We start from the raw sequence: 13170 nt of genomic DNA, 5'->3' as shown, positions 1-13170 counted from the left end.
CAGGTGAGTGAGAGACGTCTTCCCCAATGCCTATGGGAACTTCCCAGCGGAGGCAGGAGTGGAGTTTGAGCGTAAAATGACACAGATCTCTCTCCCGGGCACCTCAGGCTTTCGCCCAGGGCACTTCAGTGGTCTCTAAACACTGGACACCGGGCAGCTGGGCAGAGAGATGTCCCAAGGTATAGAAAGCTGGGGCAAAGCTGAAATCAAAGAAATCTCCCCAGCTGGCAGTCTGGCTAACAAACAGAAATTTTCCAGTTCAGTGAGCTAGTGTCAGGATGTGAGACATAAAGAAATCTTCAGAGTTGTGCTGGGGCTCAGATTCCACTCCCTACTAAAGAGAAAGTCCTGATACTGCCCTTGAAACACCTGAAGTCAGTGATGAACTGAATCTAACTAAAGCTTTGACAAAGCCGACACCTATTTCAATTATGAGATGGACTCAGCCCACTTGCCAGTGGCCTGATAAAAAGAGCATGCCCTTTTAAATTACAACGGCCTCTAGAATTCTTTTACATACAATATCTGTCACAGTATCAAAAATTATGAGGCACACAAAAAGAGGAGAAAATACAACCACTAGTCAAAAGAAGATATCGCCAAAGAAGCAGGCCCAGAGTTAATATAGATGTTGAAATCATTAAGCAAAAGCTTTTAAATAACTACAAAAAATATGTTAAATTATCCAGTGGAAAATATGGATAGGAAAAGATGAGGGATTTCAGCAGAAGAATGGAAATTATTTTTAAACTATATTAAAAAAAAACTATTTGTAAATATAGAAATGTTCAAAATTCAAAATAAAAATAATATTATCAAAAATGGCTCAACATAGACAGGACACAGCAGAGAAAAGGAAGACAGACTAATAGGAATTATTGAAATTGAAACACAAAAAAAAAATGTTTAAAAAAATGGAATAAAGTATCCAAGATATATGGGACTACATGAAATAGTGTCGTATATATATAAATTGAGTTTCAGTAGAGGAAAGAAAAGAAATAATGGATTAAAAAACTTTTTTTTCTAAAACGGATGAAAGATATTAATCCACAGATCCAAGAAGCCTTAGCAAACTCCAAGCAGGATTCATATCAAGAAAACCACATCCTGGCTTGTCATTGTTCTGCTATTGAAAACAAAAGATAAAGAGAAAACCAGCTGGGATAAAAAACTGACCCATTAAATACAGGGGGAAATGCTAAAAATAACAGCTAACTTTTCATCAGAAATAAAAAAGTCCATAATTAGGGAAGAACTAAACAAAGGTGTTAAGATGGTCCCCAACTCTTACCTGAGCCAAATGCCTGAATATCACTAATTGTGATTATCTATTGATGATTGTTTTCTCTTTCCTAATAACCTCAACTACAAAAGAATAAATGTACTTCCTTAAAACCCTTAATTTATACTTTCTGGCTGAGATACAACAACCCTGCCATGAGTAAATTATGTGTAACATTGTACTGCAAAAAAAAAACCTCCAGATTGTGCAGATATGACCATCACTACCACCCTGTTATAGAAACCTACAGGAGTCTGTTCTGCATAATTTGGTATCACTTCCCACTAGCTGCCACAGAAGACAATAAAACATAAGTAGCCAATAGTATCCTTCCAAGCATTATTAGATAGACTCCGAAGTCAAGAACCTATAAAATGCAAAATTATACTAGGTGCTGACGGTTGCTAGAAAACATTCACATATATCACAGAGCACTTCATTTGCTTACAACATCATTTTAAAAAATAAGGAAAAACTAGAAAGAAATATTCATTAGCCAAGAGAACACCTCAGCCCTATCACTAGTTTTCTAAGTGACTAATTTTTTTTTATTATCTTTACTTCAATGAATGCATTTGAAAAGGGATGATACTTGACTCTGAATCCAGAAGAATTATACCAAACGGTCAACGTTTCAAAGACAAACATGCTCTATAGGACATTACTAATTATAAATTTTATTAATGTTCATGACTTTTCAAAATGAAAAACTGAGGTACAACGAATTATTTTTCACTGTTTCAATATTACCATTATTTCATTAAACAACAAATATTTACGGAGAGACTGCTATTTACCAGGATACAGCAGCAAAGAAAACAAATACAGTTCTTACCCTCATAGAGCTTTATGTGTTGCTCAGGCACACAAATGAATGGGTAGTGCACGCATGTCAAGAGATCGTTATTAAGGGACTGAAGCAACCTGAAATTCTTGTGGGCCATGGTGGGTAAGAAGAATCCCTTGACACCGCCTACCACGCTAATGGGGAATGTTCAGTGGTGAGGTCCTGATGCCATTACCTTCATCTACTCCCAAAACCCACGGTATTCTACGATGCATAGCATGGCCAGCATTTGGCCAAAAGAAGATGGGACACTTTCTAGATGTTTTCTGAGATGATGGAGAACTTGACGCAGTTCTGAATAGGAGAGTTGAGAAAAGAAGGGATCCTTATATGTTATAAAGGCAGTACCTTCTGCTGGATAATAAAGGGTTTCCAATCTGTAAAAGAGACATTACTGGAAATGGCACCCTAGTTCCACCTTCAAGGGAAACATAGCCCCAGTTCCACTGACTACCGATTATTCATCAGTTACAGCAGGTCCCTAAAATATGCCAACTTCGTTCAACATCATTCATTATTATGTTGATGAAATGCTGTTGGAACATAATTATCGATTATATCAATTAGCCTATGGTAAAACTGGTTTCACATAACCTAACAAGGAGAATGTTAAGTGGGGACTTACTGTATTTCAGAGGGAATTAGCCGAAGAAAGAAAAAGGAGGGGGAGGAGGAGAGGGAGGGAGGGAGGGAAGAATGGAGGGAGAGAAAAAGTATGTGGCTTTTTAAAAGACATCATCCATAGATTTCTAGTGATGGGAAATTCAAGACTGTGCCCACATTCTCAAGTGTTTCAGCTCTAGTAACATCTCCAAACTGCCCATGGTGACAACACAGAACTGGGAGGCAGTCAAGTGCGAGCTCAGGAGCACAGAACGCTCTTGAAAACAGGAATCTCCTCTGCCCTCCCACTTCATCTCCTTCCTTCTGCCCTTATGATCAAGAGACTATGAAATGCCAATATTTCAGGACCAAAGATTTTATTTTCAAGTTTTCAACTTGAAACAATAGCAGGTCGTGTGTGTGTATGTGTGTGTGTGGGTGTGTGAGAGAGAGAGAGAGAGAGAAGAGAGGAAAAAGTTGAGAATGTTCACCGATCTCTTGCCATTGCAATTCTGGGCATGTGGGACCAAGGACAGTGCGGTCAGTCTCGGTGCCACCGCGTCCAGCATCCTCCCTTCCCTCTTCAGTACAGCGGTGACACGCTGTAGCTTCGCATCCGTAGTACACCATATGTTGAATAAAAGATGCCAAAAGACAAACAGCCTGCCCTACTTGGAAAAGAGGAGAGTGTTGCATCAGGTTGCTTCCAGGAGCATTCTTGACTGTCTTCACGGTACTGAGAATGGGAGCTCCAAAAATGGAAATGAAATCCAGTCCTCGCTTCTTGTAGGTTAGCTCAGGGCTCCTTCCTGGGGCCTGGATGAGGACGGTCCCAGAGATCCCTGCAGAACCCCACTCTGAAGAGGCAAACGTGAAGCCACTCCACAGACTCGTACCAAGGTCCTTCTGTTAACTGCTAACCGCTGACTCCAGTTCTCCATTTCTCCAGCCCTAATAAGCTGTCACTGTCACGCCTGCTTATGAACCCACAAACCCCGCCCTCAGAGGCTCTCAGAGAAGGGTGACCAGAGTCCCTGAGACGCTATTTCTAAGGCTTCCTCTAATCACAGGCACAGTTCATTGAGCCCTTGCTCTATGTATCAGACTACATACTAAGTACACTTTTTCATTTAATCTTCACAGCAGTGAAAGGTAGACATAACTAATCCCATTTAACAGATTGGGAAACTGGGGTTTTAAAAAGTCAAATAGTTTGCCCAGAGTCCTGGTAAGAATCTTGGGATCTGTCCACCCAAAATCCATGCCTGTACCCACTATTCTATGTTGGAGGAAGAAGCAGAGGACAGTGAGCCATGAAGGCACTGGTTTTGCAGTCAGAAGCCTGGACACTAACTACGGCATAACTGTAGGTGGCTGTTCAACCTCTCCATGCCTCTGGCACTTCATCTTCGGTGTGGGAATAATCATTCCTTCCCTGCTTTTCTCCCAGGAGGGATGGTAGGAGCGACCCCTGTTGCCGCATTGCAGTAAGCTCACTTCCCTTGGACAGACCTCCTCGTCATCTAGGTGTTCAAGGCTGGCAGTGAGACAGGTGGGGTAGGAAAAGAGTCACAGGATGTGGAGGTCTAAATCTAACTTCAGAAGCTACTTGTCTTCTTTTCAACTTCTGAGTTTGCCTCTGTAACTGTATGGGGCGGCATGGAGTCTGATGTGTGAAAACGCGTGCTACTGGTCTTCATGTTAACTGGGCATGAAACTAACCGGAACAGGCAAGCACACAGTCTGTACTCAATGAATAAATGAAGGGAGGACAGAGGAAGGCAGGGAGTGAGCAGACAAAACTCGCATCTTCTCTTGACCTCTTTTACCTTTTAGCCTGTTTGTGTTTCATTACCTATGCATGTAGCTAATTGATTGAGTCTCTATCAAATTAATTTGGCCAAAGTGATTTATTGTCACTCTATAACTAGCAATGATAAAGGACTTAGGAGCAATACAGTGACAAATATTCTCCGCCGAGCCATAATACTCTAAAGTTTGAACAGCCGTATGGTTTTTCTCAACTGAGGCATCATGCTAGGACGAACCTACCTTCTTGAAATTTCAGATTGCCTGACTGAGCAACCCTCATGGAGACCAAACACACAGACACACACAGAGCTGACACAAAAATGAAGTTATCAACAGTAGCTAATAAAACCCAGTGCACATGTTTATTCCTATAGCCATCAGTTAACACAACGCTGACGCAGAAAAAGATCCGCAATGACCTGCTAATGAGGACTTTGGGGAACTCTTGGAAGAAACACACCAGAAATAAAGAAAAATCAATTGATGATGGTGTGGTTAAAAGCAATGTTTAAACGAAGAAAATAAAAGATGGCAAGTAATAACTGGCAGGGGGAAGGCCCCCTAATCATACAGTGGGGGTTTTGATGCATACATAGAATGAAATATTCATATTCTATCTGAAGACACTTGTGGCTGAGCTCTGCCACACGATCACAAAATCAACCCACTTACTCCACTCTTAAAATTCTAAAAAGAGCCAAAATGCCAATACAGATCCCTTCAAAACTTTTTTAACGTTAGGAACATGTGACAACTCTGCACCTGTAATGAAAGCCACCATCAGAAGGACAGCATTTCTGTGCAACCACAAGGCCTGAACTTCTGTCTCAGCAAGCAAACTCATCCGGCATGTCTGGCCCCTTCCTCGGTTCCCCAGATCTGTAAGGACAGGGTGACTCCCCATGAGGACAGCGGCAGGAGGAATAGAACACTTCTCCCGACATTCCTAAAGCCTCGTCACAACCTTCCCCTCTGGTGCCCAGGTGCCCGGACAGACGCCACCAACTAATCCCAACTGTGCACAGAAGTTCAAGTGTTGGGAGAGACCTGGACGTTTTGCAGAGTCAGAAATGGGGGGAGTTGTGTGTGAGGAGGCCTGGGGGAAGGGAGGAGCTTGGCCTGAGCGCTGTCCCCTCACCTGTTCTAGCTCAATCCTGTTGAAACTGTTCATCACAGCACACCGTTCACATACAGTATGTTTCCCCACAGAGAGTCAGAGGGTATAAGTGAAAATTATTACATTGTTACACTGTCAAGAGATCATTCATTTCCCACTGAAACAGCATTTGGAGTATCAAACTCCAGGCACTTATCAGAAACAGAAGAAACACAAACGGTTTTAACTAACCCTATCCAACAGAAGCAGATGAAAGGGTAACAGGCCCCATAACAACCAGGATATGGAAAGCCCAAAGAACTCCCAGAAATTATTATTATTATTTTTAATTCTGGGGGGAAGTAGCTACAACTTTCATTGAGCACAAGCTACCAGGAATTACATAAGAAGCTGCATTGCAAATGTCGGACCCAATAAGAGCAATTGAAATTGATTCTGGAATGTGGTTAAACTACTTTATCTAACACCATTAATAAATAAGAAGATCTTTCATTAGTTGGCAGGAGGATAGTAGCAACTGGCCAATTTGATTTTCCTGAAAACGGCCAAGACTCACACACACTATTTTCCAGATAAAAGCGCTCAAGTCCCAAAGTACTGTCTCTGGAAGGAGAAAGTTGCCAGGCAGTGCCACGCTCCTCCTGAACAGATCTGAAGTCTCCTTTCACCTGTTCCCCAGTATCGGAAGGCAGGTTAAAGTGTGCGTTAGGAACATTCTTTTGTTGAAACTTTTTAAAGAAGTGAACAGTTCAGAAACATTGTAGCAAACCAGAAATTGTTGTTCCAGAGTGAACATCTAAGGGGAATTTTTAAAATGAAATTATCCTTCCAGGCCCCATCAGGTGGCCTACGCTTTGAAACCTAAAATAACCGAGACTCTGCATCATTCAGTAAAGGTATGCAGAAGGGCTAGACAACGGAGCTTCACCAGATGCCCCTTCGGCTTGGGGGCAAGCAAGGGAGTCCATTCTCTCCCTCCCCGCCTTCTGAATCGGCCTCGTCCGCCTTCCCGCGGGCTACACCTGGGCTGCTTTGCTAGTACCCGAACTCAATAGAGACAGCGCCCAGAATCAGTCACCTGGGAGCTGCCACCCAACCCCCGGAAGCAACAAGGCTGGCACACCTTACAAGTGTCCCCACGCCCCTCCCCGCTGCTCCCAGATCCCGACCCAGAAAGGCATGATCTCTGGGGACCTTCGGAAGAAGAAGAGGAAGAGAGGGCTTGGATTATATAACAATATGCAGGAGATAAGGCTTCTAGAAAATGAAAGTAACGAGCGGAGGGGCGGGGGACAGCGAGGGCAGCCCAGCCCAGAGCTTCGGCCGCTACTCACTCAAAGGCGAAGAAGAGTCCGCTGGTGGCCAGGATGAGGATGAGAGTCAGGTAGAAGACGCCGGTCTGCCGGGCCATCATGATCCTCCCGTTGCAGAAGAATTTGTTTCTTCCCGGGAACACCTCCCATTTCCTCCGGGCCGCGATTTTCTTCTTGTGGGGCGACTCCATGGGGGAGGCGCTGTGGGCGCTGATCTGACTGTACTCGCAGTCTTTCATGGGCCCGCCGCCGCCGGGAGGCATCCACGCGGACAGCCGGCGCGGGGCGCACACCCCCAGGAACCCCCCGGCCGCGCGGGCCCCGCCGAGCCACGGCCGCCCCCTGAGCCCCGGCGCCGCGGCCCCTAAGCGGGATCCGAGCCCGGCGACAACTTTGCGGAGGACACCCAGGTTAACCCCTGGGGGAGCCCAGCTGTCATAGCCGGACCCCCCTCCTGGAGGGACGGTGCCCGCGCGCAGCCCGCAGCGGTCCTCAGTCGCTTCCAGCCCGCGTGCTAGGGCTCCGGGGTCCCGTGGGGCGCGGGGGGCTGCCTGGCCGACTCCGGGCTCGCCGCGCGCCCGCCCCCTAGCGCAGCCGCTCGCTCGAACCCGCCGCCCCCGGCTCGCCGGCCGCGCCTGGGCTCTGGCCCGCCGGCCCGCGAGCGCTGCGCCCCGAGGGGACACGAGGTGGCGGCCGCGGCGCCGGCTGGCTCGGGAGCCACTTCTGCGCCTCGGCCAGGTTTATTCTAATCCTTCCTCCCGGCGGCGGATCCTCCCCAGGAGACTGAGATGGAAACTGGGAGGCTGCTCGCGGCACCGGCAACCCCTCCCAGGGGTGGGGACACGAAGCACGTTATTCTGTCAGAAGCGGGCTGGGCGACAGCCCGGGAGCTGCTCCTGCTGCGACCCCCGCGCCGGCGCGCCCGGCAGCCAACCCGAGTCCGCGGTCCCCGCACGGGGCTGCCGGGGCCGCCCGGGCCGGGGGTCGCGGGGGCTGCTCGCGGGCTGCGCGGCCAGGGGCTCCCTGGCTCCCGCCTGCCCCATAGGAGCCGGGCCGGGCGAGGAGGACCGCCGGGGGCGGCGGAGCGCGTCTCAGGGCCGCGGGGCGAGCGCCACAGACACTTGTTTGCCAGGCTCAGCCCCGCGCGCGCGCAGCGCTCGGAGCAGGTCCGCCTCCAGCCGGCCGGGTGGGCGGTGGCCCAGCGTCGCCCTGCCGGCTCCTCCTCCCGCTCCTCCTCCTCCTCTCCGCGAAAACCCCGCACCGGCTCGGCGGGGCCGGGGCCCCAGGTCCCTCCGGGCCTCCCCCGCTCGGCGGCGGCGGCAAAGGCGCTGCCCTCCGTCCAGCATCGCCAGAGGACGGCTCGACCGGCCGCGGCGTGCGCTCCGCGCTTCTCCCCCGGGGTTATGCCCCGCAGCCGCTGCCGCCTCGGGACACACTCTCGCGCACAGCCAGGGGTTCCGGGGACCTGAGGACCCCGCACGGAGCAGTGACCCTCCTCGGCCTGCCCCGGCCCATCCTCTCCCTCCCCCAGCGGGGCGCGTGGTCGAGCTGCCGGGGCTTCATACCGCCCAGGAATGGGGTGGGGGCCCCGGCGACGGGATGGGGAGAGACTGCACGAGGCAGGCGGGACTCCGGGACGGGGTTTGCGGACTGGAGTCCGGGGCCCGGCTGCCAGGATTCTCGCGGGGAGAGCGAAGCGACCTGGGTCGTTTCCGGCCGCGGCCTCTGCCTCCCGCCGGAGGACAAACCCCGTGGCTTCTTTGCGTGGGTGGTTGCCTCCCGGGCCCTTTCTCACTTCTCCGACACGGGCGCTCGCAATCTGCGCGCTTTATTTCTCTCCCCCTCGAGCCCCAAAGGCCGCAGAGGGGCCGCCCCACTGTTCTGGCCGACCGCCTCGTGCGCTCGCGCCCTCCCTGGCTCTGCCGAGAGGTCTGAGCCCTCCGCTGCGGGGCACTGCCTGTGGGAAGCGGAAAACGAAGGCAGCCGGCTCGGACGCTCGGTTATCCGAGCCCCGCTTTCCTTTCACGGCCCGCTGGGATGTGTAGTTCTTCCTCTCGCCGTCCGGCTCCGAGAGGAAACGCAGCTTGGGAACCAAAACACTACAAATCCCTGCATGCCCCGCGACGAGGGTGAAAGAGGCGCGGTGCTGGGCTGTTCTGGTGCTCGGTGGTGGGAGGTAGGAACTAACAAAGGGAACGGTGGAGAGCGGCTGTGCCTCCGCTGCGCTGGCCCAGGGCACAGGACGCACGTTCCTTATCTAATCGGCACTGCGACGCTGTGCGGCACTGTGGATCCAGCTTCGAGGACCGTCAGCGACTGGCCAGCGATCACGAAGCGCCCCTGTGGTCGAGATGGGATTGAACCCACAACCCTGAGAATTTCCCCTACAAAGCGCTATGTCAAAGGCAGAAGAGATGGGTTTCATCAAAAGAGAAGAACTGGGGCAGTTGGGGAGAGCTTCCTATAGTGGGGGTGGGGGGCGGCGGAGTTCTGAATTTTAAAATGGAGTTTACAAGCGTCCATTCTGAGTGTAGGGTCCCATGCCATCAGAATTGAGTTCCGATGGTTTTAGATACTGCATGATGGATGAGCATACCATGGGGACAGTTAAGTACTAGTTGGCTGTACTATTAAAAAACTGGCAAGCCTCAGACATTTCAAGTGACAGCTCTCACATGCTTTCCTATCCTTCAGCTCATGATATCAATGGGATGTTATTCCTATCCGATTTATTACAAGCACTTTTCTCGGCTCGTCCAATCAATATACTAGATCCATTGAGGTGAGGGCCTTAAAAAAAGACTCTCATTTTTGTTCTCAGTTAAGACCTAATTTTTTTTGGCATCCTGGTGAATGCTTTTTAAAAGCTCTTCTCTGTTAGAGATACATATTGAAATATGTGCATATGTTTTAAAATACTCCAACCCACCCATCCCCCCAAAACATGATGGTATAAATTAAACAATATTGTCAAACTGTTGAAAATTGTTAGTTATCTACTGCAGCAGATTACCACAAATTTAGCAGCTTAAAGCAGCAAAGATGTATTGCCTCAGTTTCTGTGGGTCAGGTGCCCAGGCACCTGGGCTTCTCTGCTCAGGGTCTCACACCTGCCAGCAAGGTCTGGGCCGGGCTGAATTCTCACCTGGAGCTCAAGTGGAAAAGAATCGGATCCCATGCTCTCTCAGGTCACTGTCAGAATTCATCTCCTTGCAGCTGTAGACTGAAGACCATGGCTTTTTTGCTGGCTGTCAGCTGGAGAATGCCCTCAGCTCCTAGAGAGCCCTGGAGTTCATTGTCATCTGGCCTTTCCCCACATGGCCACTTACTTCAACAAGCCAACAAGGGGAGTCCCCAGAGTGACTCTGCTAGCAAGATGGAATCTCACATAACACAAAATAATCACACAGCGGTCACATCAAATGTGCCATATTCTATTGGTGAGAAAGCCACTCCCAGGTTTCCCACACACTCGGGGGAGGGGATTAGGTATACAAAGGTATGGACACTAGGAGGACGGGCCACTCTGGGCTGTGTCCGCCAAAGTGGACAAGCGAGTTCATTATGCTGTTCTTATCTACCACATCTCCTTGTGTTTATGCTTGACAGTTTCCTTAATAAATGAATTATTTCTTATATCTGAACTTCCCATTGCAAGTATGTTTCTAGATAAGCTGATATGATTGTGTGCAGTTGTCTTCTTAGGAATTCCTGTTTCTTCCCACTCGGTGTTTACTCAGAACTACGGCAACTGATTCACATAGGACGCACACCTAAAGAAGTTTGCTAGAACCTAGCATAACAGCCAGATTTTAGCTCACCACCTAAAAATTACCCTGTAAGGCATGGTAGAGTTCATTCATTCTTCTCGCATTTATTTAGGGCCTAGTTGGTGCTAAGTACTGTTTTAGCATCAGGAATCTAAAAGAATCCAAGATATCAGGGGACTAGAGGGAAAGGTGGAGAGACAAAACAATAAATAAAACGCAAACAATGGAATCGAATAAATGATAAGACAATTTCAGAGAGCGATTACAAGCACGAAAAAAAAGCGGGGGTGCGGGATAGATGGGGGTGGAGCGAGAGACCTCCACAGAGGAAACATGGGGCAGAGAACCAATTGCTGGGAAACAGCAGGTGAAAAGGCCTTGAGGCAGATCAAGCCTGGAAAGTTCTAGGGGTACAAAAAAAAAAAAAAAAACTGACCAGAAGAGAGAGTGGGTAAGTGGTAAAAGGTATCACTGTGAGGTGACAGGCCTGGTGAGGTGTCTGGAATTGATTCCACGTGCACTGGGAAGTCACTAATTCCTGACCAGCATTGTCTGACAAGAGCCCGTTTGGAGAAGCATGTCCATACAGCTTCTAGCTGCAGGTGCTGGATAAATCCGGAATGTGCCTGACGCCCAGGCCAGAACTGACGCCCAGAGACAGGCACTTGTTCATTAACAGGCAAAAAAAAAAAAAAAAAAAAAAAGTATGCACTCAGTTTTCAAGAAGCAAAAATTACCAAGAGATACAAGCTCTCACACTATTCTGTTGATGACTCGTCAAACGCAGGCCAGAGCAGGAAACATCATGGTGAAAGGCGCCGCTTCCTCGCAGCGATGAGAAACAACTCTCCTAAAATTACACCCAGCGGGAGACTCCGCAGCCCCGCGCTGCGCTCCGGCTCTGGCTGCACTGGTGAGGGCCCACGCTGTTTTCAGAACACCTTCCTGGGGACAGTCCACGCCCCCGTGCTCCTCCAAGGACGTGAGCAAACGAAGAAATACTTATCTCAACTGAAAATACCGCTTGGTCAGAAAGAATTTCAAAAGAATCCAAAGTGGATTTCAGAAGTTTCTTGTCTCCTCTGTAAAGAATGGATTTCGAGAAATGTCTAATGTTACTTCAGAACTAAAGCTTGAGAATGAAACAGCTTGTTTGGCTTTTGTTTATTCTTGGGATACATGGAAACCAAGTCCAAGAACAGAGTTTTCTTGGCATCCTTGGCATTTCTGGGAAATAAAAACCTCATTGAATGAATACCTGAAAGCTACCTACCTCAGAGGTTGGTTGAGATTTAAAAAAACAAAAACATGTGAAAGTGCCTTAGAAACAGCAAATTCATATGCAGGTGTTAATTGTATTCTTATTTTCCCTTTTCTCAGAAGTTTCCACTGTTCATGTCATTTTCTCTCAGAAGAACATTGAGACCCTTATGAGAGCTTCTACTTAGTCACGAAGGGTCTTCTGGGGGTCAATAGACAGAGTGCTAATTCAGAAAATAATGTGTGTTCTTATTCTCCCACAGACCTCTGCAATACATTAGTGAAATGTGGAGTATAAAAATATCATATTCTTAATTAAAAATAATTCAATAAGATTAAGAGTGTAAATATATTTTCTAGAAATTTTCATTTTTATAACTTTCTAGTGTTCCTATAATAATATTTCACCATAAGAGACATTTTAATTTGTTTTGGTTCAGACTTATTTCTGAGTTTAAAATTATTTCAAAACATAGCATAATAATTTATACTTTAATTATCTTATGTCTTTTCTGGAACAACAAAGGTATGTATAAGTTTATTAATAAGCTAGGGTTGTTTTCAACTTTTCTATTTCGCTCATTTAGATACTCTGAGAAAAAAAAATCAGGTCATACGTTTAAAAAAAATGTTTTTATCCTCACCCAAGAAAAATGTTTTTCATTGCTTGAGAGAGAGAGAGAGAGAGAGAGGAGAGAGAGAGATGACACTGGGTATGTGCCCTGACCAGGAATCGAACCTGTGACCCTTCAGTTTATGGGACGATGCTCCAACCAAGGCAGGGCAGGGCAGGTCATACATTTTTGAGAGGAGTATCAGTAAAGTGATGCTGCGTCTTTCTCAGCATCAGGTCCAAAGGCCTGTGATGTTGGTTTGTCCTAATATTTGCGGTGTTCATTTTTTCCACCAGGATTTCCCAATATATTCTTTTTGTTTTGTAATTAATAATTAGAAAGACTGTAAATATCTTGTTCATCATCAAACTCTTACCCACTAATTTTAATATCTATTGATTTTTCAAACTTCCCTCCCTCCCTCCCTCCCTCCCTCCCTTCCTCCCTCCTTCCCTCCCTCCCTTCCTCCTTCCCTCCCTCCCTTTCTTCCTCCCTCCCTCCCTCCCTTCCTCCCTCCTTCCCTCCCTCCCTTCCTCCTTCCCTCCCTCC

General features: G+C 47.9%; 1 protein-coding gene and 1 pseudogene across 2 annotated transcripts in view; one reads left to right on the top strand and one right to left on the bottom strand.

The window, feature by feature from the left end:
• Positions 1–7517, bottom strand: part of ZDHHC14 (zDHHC palmitoyltransferase 14) — a 225979-nt gene extending 218462 nt beyond the window's left edge. For both annotated transcript variants that reach the window (XM_090280023.1, XM_090280025.1), the window contains exon 1: positions 6999–7517. In XM_090280023.1, the coding sequence (XP_090136149.1) occupies positions 6999–7240 (242 nt within the window). In that variant the 5' untranslated portion in view covers positions 7241–7517. The remainder of the gene's footprint in view (positions 1–6998) is intronic.
• A 67-nt stretch (positions 7518–7584) lies between these two features.
• LOC150008005 (uncharacterized) lies at positions 7585–9409 on the top strand (annotated as a pseudogene).
• The last annotated feature ends 3761 nt before the right edge of the window (positions 9410–13170 follow it).

Source organism: Furipterus horrens, unplaced genomic scaffold (assembly GCF_987537825.1).
Source record: "Furipterus horrens unplaced genomic scaffold, mFurHor1.1.pri manual_scaffold_6, whole genome shotgun sequence".
Taxonomy (NCBI): domain Eukaryota; kingdom Metazoa; phylum Chordata; class Mammalia; order Chiroptera; family Furipteridae; genus Furipterus; species Furipterus horrens.
The sequence above is the reverse complement of the archived record's forward strand: the minus strand, read 5'-3'. Positions and strand labels throughout refer to the sequence as shown.